Here is a 24,459-nt window from a genome sequence, read left to right on the forward strand (position 1 = left end):
CACCAGAAATTGTGTGGCCAACCCATAGTCGACTCTACTGGTAGATGGCAATCTCAGAAGAAAGAGTCAAGAGACAGAATTGTATTGCTTGTAAGTTTACACTACCGATTAAATAAAGGCAACAAACACACCTTATGACCAAAACTGTTAATGGAGGTGCATACAAAAGATGCTTACACAAGTAAAGTTATCATTTAACATTTTATTGAAAATGAGTATTACCAAGCAGTCTTTTTTTTTCCAGATTCATTTCAGAGCTCACCAGTCCCTTGTATTATTTAACATAAGAGTTTCAAATGCACCATCAACAATTCCTGTTTCATAAGTGTAGTGTATTCTCTAAACTTTTGTTTAAAAAAGGGTTCCTTAGTGTTGAGGCATAAGGCAGCAAGGTAGCAGAAAAGCTGGTTTAAACTTTAAGTCATGGAAAGTAAGTACAACATTGACATCAGGTGTCACTGACTTAGCACAGTTTTGCCACTGAAAAGGTACCATCCATGCTTCTTTACAAGATAATGACCTTATACTCAAAGACGGCAAAAGTTCTGAATAAAAAGTAAAAGATGACAGTTCTGTGGTCCATAAATTCTCAGTACAACGTCACCACTTTACTTTACTAGGTCTTTTCAGAATTTCTGATAATATTGCCTGGACCTTCATAGGAACCGTAAGACCGCTCTTATGACATGACTATAAGTGCGACTGTAACATATTTTAGAGTTTTTTGTACTTGGATCGAGGAGCAATTGGTATGCCATACCACATTCAGTTTACTTGACCAGTCACAGTAATGCCCCATGAATATAAAAACAGGGGGAAAGAAAAGGCAGGAAATTAATCTTGGCATTGATACACATCGTAGCCAATGAACAGAATTAGCCCCTGTAAATATGTAAGGAGGCACTGATAAGGCTTCTTAAAAAAAAAAAAAAAAGACAAAACCTTTCGACCTTTCGCCACAGGAATGTGTTGATGGGTAATAAATAAAGCAAATAGGAGACAGTTCTCATACAAAAGCAGTAAAAAAGGGTCAGTTTAAGTCTATGAATGGACCGGAAACCTGCAGTCACCAGCTACATGTTTTTGTTTGTTTTTTAAGCGGTGTTTTGGGTTTCAACCAAACCTCCCTCCTATGTCCTGCTAAACGTTCCTCTTTTATCATCTCATGTCAGCAAAGGGCACTTCAATCACAAATGTACACACAACCTCACACTCAACCCCACACATCAAAACATATACACACGTTCATACCTCAAACAAATATTGTTTTCTTATGTTCTCTACAAAAAGTCCACCCATCACCTAGCTTTTATAACTCTCGTGGGATTTACGTATATCTCAAGAAATCTCAAAACATGTACGGTTGCACTGTTTAACTGTCATGTAATCCATCAACATCACCTGGCACCTTTACATCGTAAAGATGCTCAGTTTGAATTGAAGCTCCTCTGGCACAGTACTCCTTGGCCTCTGGGAGTTTGATTGTCTAAAGCTTGGGCACTTAAGAGGAAAGCAGCTGGCAGCTGAAGGCTGGCAGGTTGGTATACACTTTGGTAACTAGAGGGGGGGGGGGAGCAGCAGTGGGTTACCAAACCGTTGGGCCAGGCAGAGGAGTAGGGTGCTGGGAATGCCAAGGGTTGGGGACAAAGGCGGATCCCTCTTAGAGGACGGTGCTCTCGGAGTCGAGTTCGCCGTCTTTGAGCTGGCAGCCCGGAGGCTGCTGCTCCCCAGACAGGTCAGGGACGTAAACCCGGCTCAGCCCCTTGAATGCCATCCCCGAATCTAGGCAAAGAAAAATGGACACCTTAATGAGACATTTCATCATGGCATGGCATTAAAGTGAGGAAACCTGATCTTGTCTATGGAAATGCAAATGTTGGCAGTATGAATGACATTGGTTACACAAAATAGCTATTCCTTTCAAATACATCAAAACATCACATGCAATATAGTCTGTAGTAAGCAGTGCTAAACTTACATAAACAGCTTTCTGTACCAGTTGTATCATTGTGTATGAATTAACATTAAAGTGTTAACAGGAAGTTTATGTTCAAGCTGTGCAGCATGCGTCCCCCCTCCCCCCCCAAATGCACCGTTTTGGTGGTGTGGTGGTAGTTCCAGTATAGCAATAATTTCAGTTGCCACATCTTGCTTTAGAAGATCAACAATAATCTAGACATTGTGCATAACTCCAATGTGGCAGATTTTGTTCAGCCTTACTCTTAAAATGCCTCTAAATATTTTGTCAAGATATTTGGTAAGAAATAAAACACCATGGCAATTCAGTGAGGTTGCAAAACACTTGAGTTATTTCAAATAAAAGAAGCAGTCACCACAGGTAATCTCTGTCCACCCCAATCATAAGAAAACAGTCAGTCATTCATAAGTTTGTCCCACCCTACCAAAAAAGTTGGAATGCTGTGTAAAATGTAAATAATTGTACCTCCTTGCAAACTGCCCCTATGTTTTTTTTTATTATTGCCTTGTTTCGTTTTAATTATTTTGATTATTTTAACGTGTCATTTTTTCGTGATATGTTAAGCACATTGGGTTACCGTTCAGTGTATGAAATGGGCAATATAAATAAAACTTGCCTTGCCTCAACAAAAGGATAGAAATCTTGTGTTATGCTAAAAAAAACAAAAAAAACAAGAAGGACATTTCACAACTGATCAGGTGAACTGGCACCATGATTGGATATAAAAAAGAGCATTCCAGAGAGGTAGAGTCTCTGAAGTAAGATGCAGAGGACTCATCACTTTTTGTAAACCTGCGTGGGCAATAATGCAACAATATAAGAATAAAGCTCCTCAATGTGAAATTGCAAAGAACATGGGGATTTCCTCACAGTACATATAATTACAATATTCAATCTTTGTAAATATGGGACAGGGATGAAAAACAATATTGAATGGCTGCGTTACTGCATTAAAAACAGACTCATTTCTTTGAGAATCATTTTATGGGCTTAGGAAAACTTTTGATAACCACCGTCTATGAACAATTTGATGATCCATCCACAAATGCTGGTTAAAACTCTACCATGCCGAGAAGAAACCATATTCAGAAGTGATCCAGAAATGCCGCCGTCTTATCTGGGCCCAAGCTCATCTCAGATGGACTGAGGCAAAGTGGAAAACTGTCCTGTGGTAAGACCAATCATAATTTGGAACACTCTTTGGAAATCATGGACGCTGCATCCTCTGGGCTTAAGAGGAGATACTATCCAGTTTATTATTAGTGCACAGTTCAAAAGCCGCCATCTATGCTGGTATGGGGGGGCATATGGCATGGACAGCTTTGCATATCTGGACAGACAAATATGGGTTTTGAGGAACATTATGTTGTCATCCAGACAAAGTCTTTCTCAGGAAAGACCTTGAATATGTCAGGAAAACAGTGCCAAACTTCATTCTGCACAAATTACAACAGTATGGCTCCACAGTAGAAGAGGCCAGGTGGTGAAATGGTCTGCTTGCGGTCCAGACCCTTTCATATTGGGTGCATCATGGAACGGAAAACACCATTACGAAGACCCCAGACTGTCGAGCAGCTGAAATCCTATATCCCACAAAAATGGGACATTTCATCCTCAAAACTCCAGCAACTGGTCTCCTCAGTTCCTAAACAATTCAAACAATCCTAAGCTGCATTCAAAGGAAGAGGTGAAGCATTACAGTACATGCCCCTGTCCCAAATTGTTTGCAACATTTCTCTGTTTCAACAACTGTCTTTGCACTACTCTCAATTAAATATAGGGTTAACATGATTTCAACTTTTTTGGAAACGGCCTGGGGTTGTAGATTGGTGGGGGACTCCGGGCAAAAGGGAATCATCGCAATAGGATTTTAAATATGGCTGTACACTACATCAAATTGAACCTGCCTAGTACAAATAACAAAACTGGTATCTCTGTATACCGTAACTTAAATCCAACATGAAAAGTAAATCTGATCTGTGGGGTTCCTGTTAACCATGTTTGATCCAATATTGAAAAAAAAAAAAGGTTGATTTCCACATTAAATGTTGTACAGGCTCTAAATGGAGGACACAAATATTATTTCAGATTGATCACCCCTAACTTCTTGCTGCTTGGTTAAGTGTAGAAGTGGCTGTTTTCAACACACATTTTACACAAATTTCCATAACCATTTTCTCATGTATTTTGCAAGCCCACACACAAACTGATAATGCAAGAATGTAAATAAATGAAGCTGGAGGATGTCTTATGAATGATAAAATGTTTGCAATAGTGAAGAATTCACAATGCAGAAACGTAGTATGAGTGCATGGTAATTATGATGATGGTAGAGCAACAGAGCTTGAGTAGTTCAATAAAGGGGGTCAAATCATCCCTATAAACACAAACCTCTGCCACTGAAATCTCTTCAACCTGTGAATGTGTCATCATACATTGCTGTTAGTCATTATTATCAAACAGATCGATAGATAGATAAATAAAAACACTCAATAAATTCAAGTTGATTTTGTCAAGCTCTCAGTAGAGTATGTTCCAGAGCCAGGCCAGAAACAATTCATTTTGCATTACTGGTACCCCAACACAACTCAAACTTGTGGTTAAGCACCTGCATCTTTAAGATCAACCCCATCTGAACTCAAGCTTAATACCCCACTGTACATTATAATTACCTACTCTACATTATAATTACCTAATATTCTTGGCCTCACTCTATCTACTGATATATCCACTTAAGAGCGTAGGACTTACCCATCATTTTGTAAGCAGAGCCACAGATGCCGTTGGTGTCTGTGCCTGCCCCAGAGGTGGGAGGCTGTGGCGGAGGAGGGACACTAGGCCGGTTCCGTGGCCTTGGCACAGGCCGCTGCCGGGGCAGAGAACCTGTTGGGTACGGTGAAAAGATGGGGGTTCCGGCACCATCCTGGGGAGTTGTGATCGGTGGAGGGGTGTTGGGTGGGGTTGGAGTGCTGGGCGGGGAGGGGTCTGCCCCAGGCTCTGTCTGGCCCTGAGGCGGAGGAGTGCCCTGCGTGGTGGGTGGCTGCGGAGGTGGGTGGTTGGGCGCCTGGATGGGTGGCTGGTTGCCGGAGTGCCGGCGAGGTGTCGTGCCAGCTTGGGAGACCGCTAGAGTGGAGGTCTGCGCTGTGGGAGAGTGGCTGGAGAGAGGTCTTCCTGTGTGGGGGAGGGACTGAGGGGTGCCTGGGGCGAGATGCTGGCCTGGCTGAGGGCCCGGTTGACCTGGAGGGGGGATGGCTGGTTTCGGAGGAGCAGGGGCTGGCTTTTTGGTGCCTATGAAATGAAAAAGTAAATGAACAGAATTTAGAACATGAAAAATAATTGCATCCCGATTCTAGATTCCATCTTGAAGAGCACTTTGTGGTTCTCTCACTGATCTCATAGGTACAGTTCTCACTGGCCCTTACCTCTGCGTGTCAAATGAGGACTGGGGCCTGTGGTTCCCGCCACAGGGGCCCCCACGTTCAGCTGGCCTGATCCTGCAGAGCCGTTCCTCTGGGGTGGGGGTGTGGACGCAGACTCCCTAGACTTGGAGCTGGAGCCGGAGAGGCCAGAGAAAGTCAACACTGAGCTTTTTACCTTAAATACAAGAGGTCATGGTCAAGGGCAGGCTCCATGCAAAGCACCCGCTAAACCGTGAAATTAACCTCCTTCACCTTTCTCTCATCTGAGCACACATGCTGAAACTGTTCTGTAGAAATGCACTGAGCGTAGATAAAGGGCCCAATATATTGGATTGTTTTCTGCCCACAAGGCTGAGTCGTGCGTTTTAGCACGAGCACAGAGGCGTCTAGAGATCCGTGTAACAAAGGCTGGCACTCAAAGGGCATAGCTCTATTGAACCAACCCCAAAAGAGGTGGGCTGCATTGTGATCTGCCTGTACTGCTTGCTCTCTATAGGGAGTGTTTGAAGAAAAGTTTAGTGTCCAGAGTACTTCTGACCATGTTAGTGTTTCAAACTCAGTACCAAACACAGATTTATTATCTCAAGTTAATTGGGTGAGAGGTAAAATATTATAATCTAAAGTTCAGCCACTGTATGTATTACAGTGTTGACTTGAGTCTGAAATACTTTTGACACAAACCTTTATCTGTGTATCCGTCAAATTAAAACTAAATGCTTGTTGAATAGTCCAATTACAGTTCATTCAGTGCGCACAATGCAGCTTAACAATCTGTTTGGTCACATCTGGGTGACATATACCAGATGCCTGTTGCTAAGCAACTTCCTTGTAAGAAAGAACACTGACCATGCACACATCTCTGCCTCAGCCGAACGGAGTGGCAGAGTCGGAGGAGCCCCGAGTGGCTCTTACCTGCTCTCTTCACAGGGCTGGACTAGAAGCTGCTGCGCGGCCGCCAGGGCAGCTATCCCCAGCGCCAAGCTAGGCTGGCAGGCCTCCAAGCCCTGCCCCCCCGGCACAGGCAGTTGGGGTTGGAGCTCGGCGGCAGGCTGCCCCACCGCAGCCCCCGCCACCTCCACTGGAGGCAGAGGGGGCTGGAAGGCAGGCGAAGCGTGCTGCTTTCTAGTTAGAGTATTGCCTCTACGCGGAATGTGGTCCAGTAATTTGTTAGCGGCACTACAGCACAGAGAGAGTGGACAGTGAACACAGACCCAGCGCCAAGCTTAAAATAATATAAGTAATCACCAAAGAACAGACCCCCCCCCCCAAACACCATCCTTCAACAATGACAGCATACGCCACACCCACAGAAAGTGCTTTTAGATTGGTTTGAGAGAATCCCCAAGCCCTTGTCCAAGCTGGAAACCTTGAGTATAGTCACACATAAGTGCGTTCCCATGTGTTCCCTTGCAAATCTCAGGGGACTCGGTATGCCATTTGTGAGGGGAAAGATGTGCTCAGCAGTTCTCCATACACCATTCTTATGCCCTTCAAGGGCCCCATTCTTGGATACGTTATTTTTCCCTTTGCATTTTGGCAGAGTTGGCCGAATTATATTATCCATAGTTCCTTCCATTAAAGGTGCAATGCACCATTTGCTGTTTCTTTGGCTTGCAGATTTCAGCTAGAGGTTCAAAGCATTTGTGATGTTTTGAAGCTATGCGTTTTATAGTGTACAGTAAAATTAACTAAATGAGAAAACTCAAGGCTCCAACTAGGACATGGCACAAGCTTGCCACCTACATCCCATATGAAATTATGGATGACATACTTTCATCCAAAGGTATGATTTGGCATAATTAGACATTACTTGATTATATTAGTAGAGAAAAAAAGCCTATTTAATTGAGTAGTTAGGAAATTACTATTGCAGATATTTAGACATCACTGATGAGCTATAGAAGTTCTTGTGGAACCATTATTTAGTATTTACTGGAGGAAAGTTACCTGTCTCTGCGAGGAATATCTGAATCTGGTCCCACCATACTACTCGGCCTTTTCCTTTCTATGGTGCCACAGTCGTAGTCTGGAGTGGTCAGGTGGTTGACGTGGTTTGTAATCGGTGTTGGCATAGTAAACATCCCTGATACATTGAAGTCCACCTCTGTGGAAGACACAAGATATTTGGTTATGGGATTTGGCAGACGCTTTTGTCCAAAGCGACATAAAAAAATACAAAAACAATATAATATTTAAAATTTAACAGGGAACAGATTAGAATGTTGGTCAAACAATAATAAGGAGAATAGCAATAATAAACAACAATGTCAATTCAATCAATAGCCTAATAAAATAAACAATGAAAATGAGGGGAAAAAAGCAATAATAAACAATAATGTCCATTCAATCAATGATATTTGTTTGAGATGCTATTGAACATGTAGTTTAGAGTTACTAAATCATAAGTTCCTATGGACAGGGTTCATACCATCAGGGAAGAACCAGTCTGCATGCTGAATGATGGGTTCAATGATGGTCACCACATGGACTGAAGTCGCTGCAGCCATTTCTGCCAGACTCCTGAGGAAATAGAGGGCGTTGATTGGTTAAACACAGCATTCTGTGTACAGAGGGTATTGTTGACTGAGGGGCTGCGACAGTCCTCACCCTTCAGTTTTGGCCCACAGTAAATTGGGTCCCAGGACAATAGCTATGTTGCTAGGGGTCATCTTGTTGATCTCACTGTCTTGAGCCAGCTTCGCGAGAAACTTTACCAGGTACCTGCAAAGTCAGACATTACAAAGTTAACAACATCTTATATTTCTAAATTGGTCATAATTAGTCTAAATATGTCTATGCACATATTCTTAGGACAAACAATCCATTGTTCATGACACAGTAATAGCATGGTGACAATGTTGGATTAACCCTTGATTTTTAAGCCATTGTTCACTGCAGCAGAAGCATTGCATGTCAGTGTGACTCACCTAAAGTTAGCTTTGTTGTTCTTTGGTAATTGATCACACACCACCCATAGTGCTTGCAGTCTTTTGTCAGGATCAGACACACTGTCAAAAGAAACAACTTCGCATTAGAGGAAGGAATTCCGTTGGTCTTTCCCCCAAAGTAAACAGACCTGTCCAGATTCACTGGGCTTACTTGGATGCTTGGATCCACTCATCATACAGCTGATAGGTCATTAGTGGCTCTGGCAGTTCTCTCAGGTAGGACTTCAAAGCACCTGATGACATGGAAAACTGTTATGTCATTGATGAGTTCTTTATGATTATAAATTGCACAAAAAATAAATTAAAAATTAGAATGAGACTGTACCAGCGACAGCGTGGGGATCGGAGTAGAACTCCTCCAGCTGAGATGTGGAACAGTCCAGAGCAGCCTTCAACTTCTTCAGCTTCGAAGCCCCAGCAGCAATCCGGAAGAGGCCCTGGGGTGAAATGTATCACAATGAGTTTGTAACACACACACAAACAAACACACACACTTCGAAGCCTCAGCAGTGATCCGGAAGAGGCCCTGGGGTGATTTATTACAGTGGGTACTGTGGTCTGTGTACAAAACACCAAGAATGGCAATGTGTTAACAGGATTATCATTTACCAAAGATTATGTTTATGGCTTTGGTATTTCAGTTGTAGGGCTCCTTATTTTGGGGAGACAGATTAATCCGCTTCAGTCACTTCTACACTAGCCTGGGTGAATCCAGACAAATATGTGAGCGTATTTAAATTTCCTCTGCAGATCCGTCTGGCTATCTTCCCATTAAAGTCCATTTCCATATCACCAAAAGAAAACAGGAACCAATCACAACTACTTATCTGATATGAGACAGGCTTTATATGATAGACAGATGAATACGATAGCAGTGCTGTTGAACACTAGCAATGGCTGCATTGATAGCATCAGTGTTAAACAACACAGACGTGTATTTTCTTTGGAGCAGAGTGAACAACTGCATTTAAAACCTTAGTTTACAAGAAAGATGTGTTATACTTCCAAAAAGATCTGGTAGGAGTTTAATGTGCCATTTTAAGTGTAATTTCACTGCTGATTACACCCCTTGGAAGTCATCAGAGAATCATTCTAGTGTCAGCCAGGCTACTTCTACACTGTTTTAGAAAAGAAAGGTGGAATGTTTCTTTTTTGCCAACATCTTTTTTTTTTATTAGTATACTACAAATGAAGGAATTAAAGAAAGTTGTAATAAAAACAAACTCAATTGCATGAATTGGTAAACTTACCTGGCAGTGAAACAACATTTTCTGTTTGTTTGTTTTGTTTTTTTTTTAATCTAAATTTTAGATTGCACTATGTCTGACAAGAGGTTGAGGTTTTCTTTGAGGTTTACGTTCCATCGCCCAGATGGAATGAAGCTGTTGCTGTTTTACAGAGTGACTGCGTCACCCCTTGACCTTTCCATCTGGCCCTGTGCCCTCTGCTGCTCTCCCTCCCTCTCTCTCTGACGTACCTCCTCCTTCATGCCCGTCTCCAGCAGCATCATCACACAAGCCTCCATGGGTAGGGCGATTTCTCGGTTACTCCTCTTTAAGTGCTCATCTAAGCCCGTTCCAAAGGCTGGCTTCTCAGTCCAGGAGTCTAAAGGGGAGAGGGTAGATTGCCATGAACTCTCCTTTAATTACAAGACGGCATCTGATAAAATAGCACAAACACATTTCCTTCTGCTTTCCTGATGCTTGTTGATAATTACAACATGGATGGGAATCTGGGTTAGGGGGCTGGAAGTATTTTGAGATAAAGGAGGTTTCAATTTCCACCAATTTCTCAGCTGGACTGTGAGGTGTGAGTGGAGTCGAGTGTGCCTGTGAGAGCACGTGTGAAGGAGGGGTGGGGAGACCAGGTGTGTGGAAGTGGGAAAAATGACTCATAGGCCACATGCTGAGAGAAAGAGTGGGTCTGTTTGTTTCTCACAAAACACATGTGCCACTAAGCACATAACAAAAACATACAAAAAGACAGGGGAAAGTCTGGATCTTGCCGAGAAGGCCATTCAGTACAGGAGCTACATTATGCTTAAACCAAAACACTAGCAATGTTTTTTTTGTTTTTTAAAAAAAAACTTGCATTGAAACACTAACTAATTTAACTGACATCTTTAAAAAACAATCTATAATACACATATTTTTTCAAAATTACTTGTTTGTCAGGGGGTGTAGCATGAAAGCTTCCTGACATCACACAAGTGTGACATTTATAAACACCAGAGTAGTGCAAGACACATTGCAGTTGCAAGTCCAATAGTTACCTTGCTGTGCTTGGATGGTTGGCAGAACACTCTCAAGCACGGTAAGTGATCTGCGGTGGTAATCTGCTTGTGCTTCTAATAGCTGGAAACAGAGCCCACATTGTAGCACATGGTCCATTAAAGGGAGTGTGCAGCCAGAAGCAAAATAAACAGAACTTTACAGTCAGGAAAAAAAATCAGTCTGCATTAACTGATTTCCCATTCAAACTCTTCTAGATCCAGTGATTAATGCTGGCAAGTACACCCACACACACTTCAAATCACTTACCAACACATAATATCGCGCATAATCTCCCTCCTTTGAAGAGAAGTTGTACATATCTGCAGCAAGTTGGTCCTGAGAATGTAAAAAGGAAACATACTTAACACACCTCTGTAAGGATTCAGTGAAGTTAAAATAGGAATCTGCATCTCAACCTGCCAATGTATTAAACACTATAAAAGTCCGTTTTTGAAAATCCACTTAATCAGACTGGGAAGCTAACATTTTCACAACCACTTACTTTAGTACTCACACCACTCCAATAGTGAATTGCAACTCAACCCACTGGCACACAAGATGCACAAGATTTCTGGTGAACGACTTTAGTCTTTGGCACACTTCACGTCCATTAGGTTTCCTCTCGTAACTCATTAATCTTTCATTGTCTGGTCAACAACTCCCAGCTGGGCTCGGGGAAAAGTGCTTGCTAATGAAAAGTTGGGCCCTGGACTTCCTGTATTCAACGCTGCTGCTTGCAGATAAATGACGCAACACGCAAACACAATGGAGAGCGACACTGAAGACCAGTGGGGACGTGTGCTCTGCTGACGGCAAGTTTCCACTTTATGCGTCACCGTCAGACGAAGACACAGGGGAAGCTCAGCACTCGGTCACACGTGAACGCAGAGCATGCAAACGACCATATCACAGCGTCTGATGCCTTGTGAGTGCATCGGGAAGAATAAAATGGTTTTATGGTCGGAGTTGGTTTCCTTTGGGCTTGAATGCATGGCCCACAAGTTATCAGACAACCCGCTCTGCATTTCATAGTTTAGCATATATGGACAATGGCAATCATTCTGTTGGCTTCTATACATTGTGACTTTTAAAGCCTGCGTGAAAAACCTAAGGCACTCTTGTTCAATGACCAAGGGGGTATATACACTAACCCCTTTAAACCAAGTGAAATTAGTAGTATGTGAAGCATAAAGCCTGAAGTGCGTTCATTTGACACACAATGGCAAATGTTCCTGGCAAACTTTTATCTTTGAACTTTTAACTCTGAACAAGCAAAAAATGGTAAATTGTTTGTTTTAAACTGTAAACAAAATGGCAAACAACAAGGTAATAACCATACACTTTGCTCTGCTTACCGAATTTGAATGCACTTCCGGCTTTAGTCTATATAGAGTAGTATACCCCCCAGTACACCATTTTTAAAAAATGCTTACTGTCCATCTCCTACGGCGAAGTATGTAGTTTTAGTTTGATGTAAAATGCACTGGAAAGTGTAATACCTTGCACTGCTCAACTTTGTTCATAGCTTCATCCACCTCTTCTTTGAGTGAATCAGCCTTGGCTGTAAGCGCTTGAGTGTTTGTTCCTGAGATTATTGACTTGGTTGCCTGCAACCACCTGAAAATTAGACAAGTTAAAGACTGATTACACATTCTGTGTGATAAGAAAAAAATGTGGCACACAAGATAATATTTCAGGTATGTTTCACTACTGCATTCAAGTGTTCAGATACTATTGCTGAGGCTGCTCAAATGGCACAGCAGGCAGTTCCATTTCCTTGACTGAACAGGAATAGCTAACTGCAGTGGTCTGCAGATTTTTTAAACAGGTATAACCTCAGCTTCCATGAGCTATAACATTTTATTGCATTTAATACTTTTTGGTGTTTGCTGACGTCTGTAATTAGAACAGTAGCTTTATACATTTCGCAATGTAAAGTAACAGTGCTAATATGATGATATAACAATAATAAAAAATCCTGCTAGTACAGGCATAATGACTGGTTTGGATATATAGCTCTGACCAGCCCATGGTTGACCAACTATGATTTAGTTGACAAGCTCAACTCGTCTCTAGCTCTAGCCCGTCTAAAACTGATGATGCAAACTTTTTAGAGCAATGTTGCTGAGCAATGTTCCCATTGTGACTTGTTGTTCTAGCATGTTCCCATTCATTCATTTCAACTTTCTTTCTCTGGAGAACTTTAATTACCTATCGGTGGCAAATTATCATGCACATCCAATCAGAATACATGGAACCGGTTATGTGGTTACCCAGCAACACTGTTCAAAAATTTGGCACATGTATCATGACCTTAACTGTGTCCAGCAGGTAAAGAACAGTTCAGTGAGCTAACCTCACTCCCTGGTGCCTTAAGAGAGATCTAGTGATGAACGCCAGCACTAATGGGCTTTAGTCTCCACACCAAACAGGTTTCCAAGGGTGCAAGTTTAAATCCGTTGCAGGACTGTGGATGCCACCTCTACATTTTGGCTGGCCTAATGGTGGCCTACTATTACAATGCCTATCTGGTCTAACTCTTCATCAAAACTTGTTGTCCATGATACAATGGATATGCATATGGGTATATTCAGTGTGGCATGACACAGAATTGCCCTGTTATACGTATTTGTAAAAGCCTTACCTTGCTTTTGCTGAGTCGTAGTCCAATACCAGCTTGGCCAACTGCTTCCTCTGCTTCAGGATGTTGGGAATGTCCACCTGAGAGGAAGCAGATGCAGCTTTGAGTTTTTCTTCACCATGGCAGATATGGGAATATGAGATTCTATTTGTAAAGGAGTTGCTGTAAAGGGGAAAGTGCAATAGGCACTAAAACTGAATGCCTCACCTCTGCTAACTGACTGAGAGGGTCTAAAATATCCTTCTCAATTTGCACCTCATGCTGCATTAGCTCTGAGGCTAACCGGTTCTCAGCATCCCCACAGACCTCCATCATTTTCCTTCGGACACAATCATACAAGAAAAAAAAAACATTAGACACCATTACAGCTGACCCTTCACATATAGTAATGATTCAGTGCTATCAAGACGACTTTATCTCCATTAACCATCAAGCCTCCATACTGGAGCAATTTTACATTACACATGAGTCATACACAGAATTAGACTGACGTCAAATGCCTGACGACTCTGATTCATTGGCCAGGCTACCATGGCCCCGCAACTGAAGCACTTCATTCACTCCACGCTCAGTGAACGTAATGCTTCAATTGCGCGAGCGGTGCAGCCCGGGTGTAAAGAGAAGAAACCGTGTAAGTGCACTGGACGCACCCTATGAGTGACTCCTCCCCCAGCTGCCCACCCCCATCCTGCATGGACTGTGAGAGGGCGAATAATGGGAGCTTTTTCTGTGTGAGGAAGAAAGAGGGAGAAGGAGTTAGCATGCATCTCTTAAACATTTGCCATCATTTGTGCTTAATAGTTTTGCATAAGTCTGACGTTGAATTTCTGACCCATATCAAAGGGTTATGTTTGGTCTTGATAGTGAATGTAGCCTGGGAATATCCATACGAACCTTTGGCAAATTTGGGATTTGCTCTGCAGGTCCGTCTGGCCAAGAGGCCATTGAAGCCCATTTCCAATGTCCCTAAAATACGGGCACGCAAATACAATCTCTAATCTGGCATGGACGTGTATTTCTTTGGAATTGTGTAAACAACTGAATTTAAAACTTTCGTTTACAGAGTTGCTGCACCTCTGAAATGATTTGCTAAGAGTTTAAATGCACAAATGTAAGTTTAATTTCACTGCTAGTTACGCCCCTGGTGAAGGTCGTAAGCCAGTGAACCTGGACCAGACCCACTCTCAATTCCAATTGAGAAGGTCTGCGTGCTAACCAGGCTATAGTGAATGCAGAGCATATACCGTCACAGCTGTTCTGTGGTAAAAGGTATTGATGAACGTGTATGAGATGAGAGGCCATTGGAGGCTGAACACAGGGGTAACGTACATGTCTCTTTTCGCCGTCAGTGCCGATGTGCCCCTGTAAACACGAGACCATCCTCTTGTGCATGTTGTGGGACACCACACGCACCATTTCCATGCGTCGCTCGATCTGCACAGACGGGGGAGGGGGAGAAAAATCAATGTCACCAAAGTGCTCCGAAGCCGGTCATCATTTCTCAGTCCTGACTGAGTGGGACTTGTTCACAATGTTGAATCAACAGTCGACCAAATAACCAAGACAAACTTTTGGAGACCTGTTATGCAATTGCTGCAGGACCCATGACACTGTGGAGGAGGAATTCTTCGAGCTGTCTTTGTGCATATGTACGGATGAGCAGAAAATGAGGCCTTTGTTTCCCTCTCCATAGTAACCAGTAAAACTAGGTGTCACTGCCTTTCCTGTTTTGAAAGCCCTTGTGGTACAAAACAAAAAACGAGCTGACCCTAGCAGCCTGGATGGCAACTATGCATGGTTTTGGAAGTCATTTAAGGGGTGGAGTGCGTTCAAGTTTGATTGATAACAACTGTCCCAGGAGAGATGTTGAGGGATGTGCTTTTTAAAGACCTATGACTCATTCTTCACTACTAAAGAACATTAGGCCATGACTCCTTGCCTCGACCTGGAAATGCTTCACATATTTTACAATATAATTCTCTTGGTTTTCAAGACACTTGTGTTTAGTATTAGAATTTCTATGATATACACACATGCATGTTTAAATATCAAAGCTAAGGAAACCAACCAGACCTCTATCAGTCACAGTTATATGATAAGCCCAAGGACAAATTACTTTTATAACACATCTGTCAGAGCGTTTAACATTTCTGCACACAGGCACAAGGAGGGTGAAAGGAGGGTGTGTCTGTACGGTGTGACAAAACTGGAAAAAAAATGCAGTCGCACAGAAAAACACCCATGTGCAATGTGGGAAAAAACAACGTGACAAGAAGTCAATGCAACATGTCAATGTGCTTTTGAACAGGCCTGGAGGGGGCTATGTGGAGAGTTCAAACACGCAAAAGGAGCTTTGAACCAACAAAAAAAACCCAAAGGGAAGAATAAAAAAAAAAACCTGTTCCAAAAACAGCCCCATAGTTCTGGAATTCCAACAGGCTGGAAGTGGAGATAAGTGCGTCTCCGCGCCTCTTGGCCTCCATTACGTCATTCCAGCCCTGCAGGCACGTCGCTCAGCAGCTGGGTCAAACGGGCATTCCATCCTGGCAACCCCCCACCCCCACCCACACTCCTCTCCTGCATGGGAGCAGACAGGCAGCAGCAGTACCTGGCACTGGAACAAGGGGAATCCACTGACCCCTTCTGCTGCTCAGGGAGATCCTGTTCTGGGAGACGTGTTTGGATTAGAGGGGACTGGCTCGGATGGCGAGATATTGGTGGGCTTCCTTTTTCGTTTCACCCCATAGCGAATCACTGTGATCACTGGCCAGACAGTGCATAGACAAAACAATTCTCAGCTTAGGCGAAAGGGAGGCCAATGATTCTGGAGCAGATCGACACCCTGTCCTACTGTTTTTGAGCTGGGAAACCCCACTGCTGTGATGAGAGTGAGGCTCAAACTAAGCTAACGGTGAAGGTGAACATGTCCAGACAAGCATGTGGTCTTGCGAGAATCACTGCAGTAGAACTGCTGCCTGGACTCGGTTCAAAATGGGTGTAGATCTTGGTCTGTCACAAGACCCTAGAGATTGGGGACGTGAAATCTAATCAGAGATCGCAGACAATAATTTGCTGGAGCACATTTATCATTTCCATTTCTCGTTTGGCCCGCCGTGTTTTGATGAGGCAGTTTTGTCAACAGAACATACTATGAGTCCCATGAGTGTCACAGTGCATGCGTGTGGGCCCCTCTGGAGAAAAGAACTGGGAATAACTGCGTATAACTGGGGCTAATAGAACTCTATTGTCATCTACAAAAAAGTCCATCAACGCAACCAGACCCATCCCCCAAAGCCTTGAAGAGCTTCAGGCTGTGTCAAAATAACTCCCTGTGTGCCACATCAGAAGATGTTCCTGAAAGATGAGTGCCTCAAAGGGGGAGAGCAGCTACCACATAACCCATCACAAGGACTTAGAGCGCAGTGAGCCAGACAGCTACCTCTGCACATCTGACACGTCAGAGGCTGTGGATTGACGTTGGCTTGTAGTCATTTCCACTCTCTTAATGTCAACACTCTCCCATACAAACCCCAGCTATATATTACATGCATTTTATTTCATCCACTGTGACATACAGTATACCTTCTGTCAGTGTGTCTTCCCAAGGAGTGGCCTCCACACTTGTCCATACAGACAAGCTACAAGAAATATTGTATGTTATAACAATATAACATACAATGGCAGTGACCCCCCACCACTAAAAATTAGGATAATAGAAAATAATCAGTATTAGGAATTATAAAAGGTTATGTAGGTTGCAAAATTTGTATCAGTTATCTTTTCCACATTGAGCTCATTTGTAGTTTTATTACATTGATACATCTGAACCTTTGAGAGAAAGAACTACGACACCAAACTAGAATCTATGCTACCAAAATAAGTTGAATAAGCACTGTAGAAGTAGTGTGAATTGAGCATTAAACATAACATTCCTAGGGAAACGTAAAAAAACGCGTAATCTTTGAAGACTTTTTAAGGAGTAGAACTCGTATTACTACATTTTAGACTTTTCAAGGCCCTGCGGAAACCCTGAAAAGAATAAGGATGCTAAGTCTTGGTCTTGGTGAAAGTAGAAGTTCAGCCCCTGCACCCTCACCCATCTCTGTCATGAACACCAGAATCCTGGCCTGTGTGGTGTAGTGCTTAATAAGTAACACAGCAAAGGCAGATGCAACACCTCGGGTTGTTTGTTTAACACTTCATTCATGCAACTGGACACATTCTTGGGCGATCTAAATAAGGCGTTTGGAATGCGTTTGCTTAGCAGCGTGAAGTCAGGCTCCACCTGCTAAAGTACGATGACTCATATGGTTCCCACCGTTGTACTCAACCCGGATTAAAGTTCCATTGACCCGGTACACATTTACTAGTGGCCTGGTCGGAACATAAATCAGCCCTGACTCTTGCTAATGTCATTTAGCAATGCCTCAACACACAATCACTCAATAGCAGCTGCAGTTTGGGGTGAGATCTCTCAGTAGGCTTTTCCTTGGGCAGACAGTACACATACAAGTAGTTCAGGCACAATGCAAAACATACTGATAAAAGTTATGATGAGGTTTTGGCCTTGTAACATGGGACACTATTGACGCACCAGCAGACCACCACAAAGATAAATTCTCACCTGTAAAAGGTCATCACTTAGAACTTCTGTTTTCTCAGCCCTGTAGACGAAGAACAACAATAAGCGGTTAGATGGATAGGGCAGATTGGTAAGGCTCTATTCAAAGGAACATTCAAACATTGACAGCGCAGCATTCTTGTTGTTTTACTGTTATTCTAGAGACAGCCCAGCCCAATCAGTTCAGACAAATTCAAATAACAATAGATAAGATTTGGGCTACAGTATTTACATATATTGAATGAACAAACATATAAAGGACTACATGTCTACTGTAATTCATTGTTCCAGTTATTTACCCATCATGCACATGTGCCCTGCGATAATCTGTATCTGCGAATGTTTATTTTGACAATTCAGACCTGATAAACATTCAACTTTTTCACCAATAGCATATCAGCTCATGAAAAACAACAGAGGAATTGCACCCCAGCTGCATAAAGTTGGCTTTTCATTATGCAAGACAAAAGCAAGCATTACAGCACTCTGGAACTGTCAACTGAGATAGGCCTTATACAAGTACAGCGTGAAGCCTAGCGCAGCACTGCAAGAGTGCATCAGACATTGCTCGAGGGCCATCTGACAGCTGACCAGACTAGACTGTCTAGCTGAACAGCTGTCTGTGGGCCGGAGCCATGGACCCAGCCCCTTTCCCACAGCTCCGCGTGCACCACCCATCCACTCTCAGGGCCAGCCCTGAGTCCACACAGCTCAGGCCCTATTAATAGCAAACCAACACAACGCTAGCCTTGGACAGGCATTCCCGATTAGGTTCTCAAAAAAACCCTCGCAAGTGGGAAACACAGGCTTAGTTCACAAGGCTTATCATCATCATCATCATCATCAACACCTATGCCTCAGAGTTGTTACTGTGGAGCTAACACTGGGCACACAGTAATCAGCTTAGCTTATTATGCCCTGACATCGGCGCCTTATCTTCAGTATGTGCCATCCTACACAACTGCATCGCCACATTTTAGCAATTTTAGGTATGAAATGAGTGCCTGCCAGAGTGTCTGATATCTAAAATTATGTTTTTTCTTGCCATTCCCTGGTAACTGTTAAAGTCTTTGCATTAAGCATCTGCATGTTAATCAGTGAGGCAACAGCTCTCGAAACCCCAATTTAGTTCTGTACTTCCTTTTTCTCTAAGTATTCCTGTAACTTGGCAGCGCACCGCTACCTCCTCAGCTTAGTTCCATACCCTTGCATTTATCATGGCAATAAAAACAGAAGCCTGCTGCTTTACAATATTACTTATCAAATTATGCAAACTTCCACCACTACTGTTTACTGTTATGGCAACAGTGTGGTTGGTGCCCTGGTTGGTATCTCACGGTTCATGGGAATGGGGTGGAGCAAGAGTCTCCCGTAAATGGATTCCTGAAGAAGCAAAACGCAAACGTCTCATCATGTTTCTCTTCACTGTAAGCCTGCAGTGATTCATACCATTGGTAATCAAATCAGGCCAACTATACAGCTACATACTAAATAGGCTACTCATTAGCAATGGCCTGCTCCTGCCGGTGGATGCTAAATAAGTTAAGGCTTGCATTTATTTCACAGCTGTATCTTTGGGGGCTGTGAGTAATAAAGGTGAAAGTGATTATTAAGTCATTCATATTATAATTGCCTGTACTGTAATTGATCCACTATTTCATAAAACAAACTTCTAAGACAAACGTATAACAGAGGGTAACACTATGCTCTACTGGTGAGCAAAAAAACAAAATCTCATTTCGAGCAGATGGGTTCCCTCAGTCCTCCGACAGCAAATTATGAGATCATTAAATCACAGGACATCTTTAGACTGGCGATCCTCTCCCATAGCCTTCTACCACCAATCCCTCTCACTGTCTGCCATGTTCCTCTGTCCCGCCACTGCCAAAACCAAAGCTCCCTGCACTGTAGTAACCTTGTGACAGCTGCTTTCAATTAACACAAGGAGAGAAGGGAGAGAGAGAAGGGGAGAGCGAGAGAGAGAGAGAGAGAGAGAGAAGTGAAAGGGGGGGGGGGGGTAAAGGAAAAAGACAGAAGTTTCAACCAAGTCCAGAGAGAATTCAAAAGCTTTTTTTTTTCTCTCTTTCCAGTTCTTTCTGGAACCAGGCCTAGGCCAAGCTGGTGAGGTCACATGTGCTGTGGGGAGAGGCTAGAGTGAGAGCCTGCAGTGCATGGCACTGTTGGCAGCGTGCAGGCTACAATGGCACTCCTCGCAAATGGCTGTGGTTTGCCTGGCCCTTGAGAAGAGCCAATCAGTCCATACAGATTTCAATGGCCCGGTTTCATGATGCCGGTCGTTAGGTTGTTTCCCGCATCACAGTGTGAAACAACCACGTGGCCACTGACTGCACTGTAAGCCTGGATAAAAATGTGCTGAACTAGGTTGTTCACAAAAGGCTCTGGACCTGACTGGCACAAGCTTGATGGACCATGCCATCCTTTCATATTAAAGTACAAAATATTGATCAACCCATCCAACTACAAGGTTAAAAGTCAAAGGCTTTTACCATGCATTTCCTTTACGATGATACTAGGCAACATCAAAACACTCCAACACAACACCAAGAAGCGCACACACACACACACACACGATAAACAGCTGTGCCCATAGCAACATTTTCCTCTGAAAGCTTGAGAAGGATCAATCTGTTTGTTGACTTGTTTTTGATAAGCACCTCTGATAGCGCAGATCAGATGACAATGACAACTGTGGCCCTCCGGGTCCTATCTCAAGCAGCAAGGGACGCTGCAGTCTACCAAATTGAAAAATTCAATACCCTCGTTGATGTCATTTTGGTTGCGATATCCGCAAACATCTTTCTCTAAACAGCCCATGACCCATTCCATTGCTCTGTTGGTTTGGAGTTGTTGCGTAATGAAATATCCTCAGGTTAAACAACGAATGCTGAGAAAATACCAGAGCTGTGAAGCCTACTCTTCATTCTGGAAGAGAAATGAACCAGAGTGGACACACCATTTCAACAGCAGCATAACGCCATGCAGAATGACCGCTGATAAGGAACAAAATGGGCTCAAGCCTATTCCATCCTTTCACCTGAAAGTTTTCACTGAAGCAGTCTTTAGCCTATACAGACATGTCCCAACACTTTCTTCTGGAAACTGAAAGCTAAACCAAGAAGGGAGAGAGTACGTTTATTAAAAAGGTTTACAAGCTCTAACATCTTCCCAGGTTGTTTTCGGAACATTTCGCCCACATCTAATGTCAGAAGTGAATGCATCCATGCACAAGAGAGAAAAATAAAATCACCAAACATAGCATGCTCCGGAGGGAGCCCTTTTTACATTCCAAAGAAACGCTGCAATACTTCTCTACCTTATCTCTGATTTAGGCTAATGCCTAGAAATCAAACTTCCTCAGCCAGAACCATTTCCTGTTTAAAAAGGCGAATGAGGAGAGATTTCCTTTGAGGAGCTGCATGCTGAACACAGTGTTCTGTCACTTTACAATCACAGGAACTCAGAGACCAGCTGAGGCCTACGTCCGGTCCCCCCCCCCCCCACACACACACACGCGCACACACACACACACACACACACGCACAGTCCAAACCCATCTCCTCCCTGCAGCTTCTCTCTGCCCCTGGACACTCAGGTCTGCTTTCTGCATCACAAGTCTCTGATTTACGGTTAGTAAAATACATAAAGGAAATGATGAGAATTCCAGTGATGCCTCTCTGCACCAAAACCCAGCCAAGGCTGCAAGCTCAGGGAGGCCATTCAGTTGGAGCTTTCAAGATTTTACATTTCTTGAAAAACCGTGACAAAATGGGCACAGCTACTTCAGAAACTCACTTCATTCACTTGGAAGAAATTGACTTAGTGTTACTGATGTAGTGCTGTACTCAACATATTTTAGTGTAATGGCTGTGCATTATCACTTATTTACATCTGAGAAACAGACATCCAAACATCAGCCTTTAGTAGTTGGTGGAATAGGAACTCTATTTATAATTCCAGATACTATCTAGACCACTTGGCACGCTGACTCTTTCCAGACTGTTTGTGTTTCAAATATTCAAGCCAATGCTTCACCTGTCATATAAAATAGCTGAGGTGAAACTAATTAGTCATAGCCTTAGAGCAGCCATGTACCAGACTGGAATTCTGTCTCTCACAACAAATGGCAGGTAACTTCTGGCACTTCTCAGTCCATGATTCACCTATGAAATCATCAGGAAAGAAAACTACACCATCCAGAACTACAGAACACCCTGCTCCTGCCTCACCCATGACAACACACAAAGCACCTACATCATTCTTACTCACAGACACCATATCCTCAAACTACTACAATGGACTTCACCCATAGCTTCTCCTCGTCATAAACAGTGTGCTAATCCCAGAGGGATGCATCAACAGCAATGTCTGCCCAGCAATGTATAGCTGAACAAAATTATCTCTGTGGATACACTTATGGAGGCTAACAAATAAATTATTCAAGGTCCAGTTTGACTGCATTCACTGGGGTGTGTTTCAGTGACCTTACAATAACAGCACCAGAGGCTCAAATTTGCCTCACTGGGTTTCTAATGTAGGCTAGGGTTCTACAATTGATGAAAAGCACTTTCATTCATTAAGACACAGAGGACATTATCTTGGGGGTGGAAGTCAGCAACGGCTGAAAGGGCTGGCAAATCAAGAGAGCCATTGATGTCTTGTCTGGGCAGTTCCTAAGGCCACTGAAAGCCAACCCACGACTGTCAAACCTTTTGCTTTTGGTGACACGGACACCATATGAAAACTTACGCAGCAACAAAATTGTCAAAAGAAACAGCTCTGTATTCAAAGAAATGTCACTAATGTACAAAACACCTGATGATATCTTTCGTAAAAATGTCAGGAGTAAGTCAAGAAATTCAATGCTCAAATGTTGAGAAAGCCTGAAATCAGGATACTAGTTTTGAGTAGAGAATCCTCTGCAATGAATTACAGGAATGGTAATGTCTAGTAAGGGATCAGCAGCAGCACACATCACATCACCTATGATCACAGTACAATCTGCTCAAACAGCTGTCAAAATTATGCTGCAACAATATTAAATTCCATGCATGTCCAAACTAGTGAGGCATCACTAACTAGAAGTATGTGAATAACGTTGGCCGCCGCCACCACCGTCGATGTTGGTGGTTAAAATGAGTAATTCTCCACGTTATGAGCAGAAAACATAGACAATAACTAGTCAGCTAAGATGACTAGCATTAGACAAAGAATGTACAAATTGCTGATGTTACCAATGAAGTTAACCAGAGTTCGTTATCAACAGCTGGTTATCCTTGCAAGTTAGCTAACCTTACCAAAAAAACTCAGCAAGTAGATAACGTGTATCGAGATGAAAACAAAATCAATTCAATGTCGCTAAATTCACAACATACAAGATCAACAATTGCTATCTTTAGCTACCTGTCAGGCTAACGTTATTGTTATGTTAGCGGTACAATTTAAGAAAAGTATACTTGCCTTCCAACTGTTTGGTTGGCCAGTTGTTTCATCCGATTGAACTGTTTCTTCATTTTGAGTCCCACGGTCGATTACACCCAGTGAAAAACTGAAAAAGACTCCGCAGCAATATGCCTCATCAGCAGGGAATCATTTGATTGATCGTGAAGGTGTGCAGGTAGCTAGCTAGCTAATCACATTAAACTTTTCCGATAATTAGCTTAGCCTACTTCAAGCTAGCGAACAAGAAACGATGAAAAAAGTTATCTGGATGACATCGTCGGGATTATTCATGTCGTGGGTCCCGTTAAGTTATCTGTTCCTCAAATAATTTAAATTAATCCGTATTCTACTAATAGAAAGTACTTGTGGCCGATTCGTCCGTCCATGTAGTGAATTGGCCAGCTAATTCACTTAAACAAATCGCCCTTTCTCCCAACAATTCCTACCTCACCGCAGAGTACAAAGCTGATGGCGTATGCATGCAGGAAGTATACGTACGTAGCATCCACCTCCCTCACTGACTGTTGTGGGTAGTTAAAAAGCACTGCTGTTACAGGGCAGTCCGAAATGTGAGAGTTAGACCAGAGCCCTTCTCTGGTTAGACGTTTTTAACTCTTATGCGTTATGTTAACACATGCCTTTAAATTAACGATGTTTCGTAGTGAAAGTGGAATGGGTTGTAATCCAGACTACACACACTCACGAAATACAACCTATTTCAAAAGTTTTTTTTACTAGGGACGGTTGATCATAGATAATGTAGTTGATTTTACAGTCATATGAAAGATGCCTTTGGATCTCGTAAGTGTGTCCTAGATCTTTTTAGAAATGCAACTCAGTAGGCCGACATGGCCTAATTATTGCAATCAGGTCATTCCACAATCTGAGAATTGCCATCATTTTGATTCTGCTGAGACATCATAATTGCAGAAACATATCAAGTTGTCTGTTTATGAGATTATATTAGATCAATAAAAATGTCAATAATAATTTACACACAATTTTGAGATTGCCGAGCTGCCTTTTGCTGAAGAGATCATTTAATATCTTGTGATGGTGACTGCATTCTAAAGGACTGTTCTGCGAGACTGGACATGTTCTGTGTCAAGTGAAGCGTCA

General features: G+C 42.8%; 1 protein-coding gene across 5 annotated transcripts; it reads right to left on the minus strand.

The window, feature by feature from the left end:
* Positions 1-187: 187 nt before the first annotated feature.
* On the minus strand, positions 188-23,873 carry arhgap17a (Rho GTPase activating protein 17a). Of its 5 annotated transcripts, XM_076298422.1 has the most exons (22): positions 23,359-23,873; positions 17,884-17,923; positions 14,589-14,693; positions 14,154-14,225; positions 13,910-13,986; positions 13,467-13,578; positions 13,263-13,339; positions 12,118-12,235; positions 10,886-10,954; positions 10,618-10,699; positions 9,823-9,950; positions 8,671-8,782; positions 8,497-8,578; positions 8,325-8,405; positions 8,005-8,118; positions 7,826-7,917; positions 7,345-7,501; positions 6,310-6,573; positions 5,401-5,528; positions 4,730-5,266; positions 4,370-4,393; positions 1,648-1,782 (listed from the first exon to the last, which is right to left on the minus strand). In XM_076298422.1, the coding sequence occupies exons 1-21, from the start codon at positions 23,409-23,411 to the stop codon at positions 4,389-4,391; spliced, it is 2,505 nt and encodes an 834-aa protein (XP_076154537.1). In that variant the 5' UTR covers positions 23,412-23,873; the 3' UTR covers positions 1,648-1,782; positions 4,370-4,388. The 5 variants fall into 5 exon arrangements, with proteins under 5 accessions (XP_076154535.1, XP_076154536.1, XP_076154538.1 ...); XM_076298420.1 differs by lacking the exon at positions 4,370-4,393 and having other exon boundaries at positions 188-1,782; positions 23,359-23,872; XM_076298421.1 differs by lacking the exons at positions 4,370-4,393; positions 14,154-14,225 and having other exon boundaries at positions 188-1,782; positions 23,359-23,871.
* Between the last annotated feature and the right edge of the window lie 586 nt (positions 23,874-24,459).

This window comes from Alosa pseudoharengus, unplaced genomic scaffold (genome assembly GCF_046254945.1).
Source record: "Alosa pseudoharengus isolate Yale_2024_CS ecotype anadromous, Long Island Sound unplaced genomic scaffold, YU_APseudo_1.1 YU_APseudo_1.1_scf_21, whole genome shotgun sequence".
In the NCBI taxonomy this organism is placed as follows: domain Eukaryota; kingdom Metazoa; phylum Chordata; class Actinopteri; order Clupeiformes; family Clupeidae; genus Alosa; species Alosa pseudoharengus.

Excerpts from the sequence above, each read along its gene's own strand:
- arhgap17a (XM_076298420.1), bottom strand. The coding sequence starts at position 23,411 with ATGAAGAAACAGTTCAATCGGATGAAACAACTGGCCAACCAAACAGTT. Across the intron at positions 12,236-13,262 it reads TACGACTCAGCAAAAGCAAG|GTGGTTGCAGGCAACCAAGT; the intron begins GTAAGGCTTTTA and ends TCTAATTTTCAG. Across the intron at positions 7,918-8,004 it reads CTGTGGGCCAAAACTGAAGG|GAGTCTGGCAGAAATGGCTG; the intron begins GTGAGGACTGTC and ends CTATTTCCTCAG.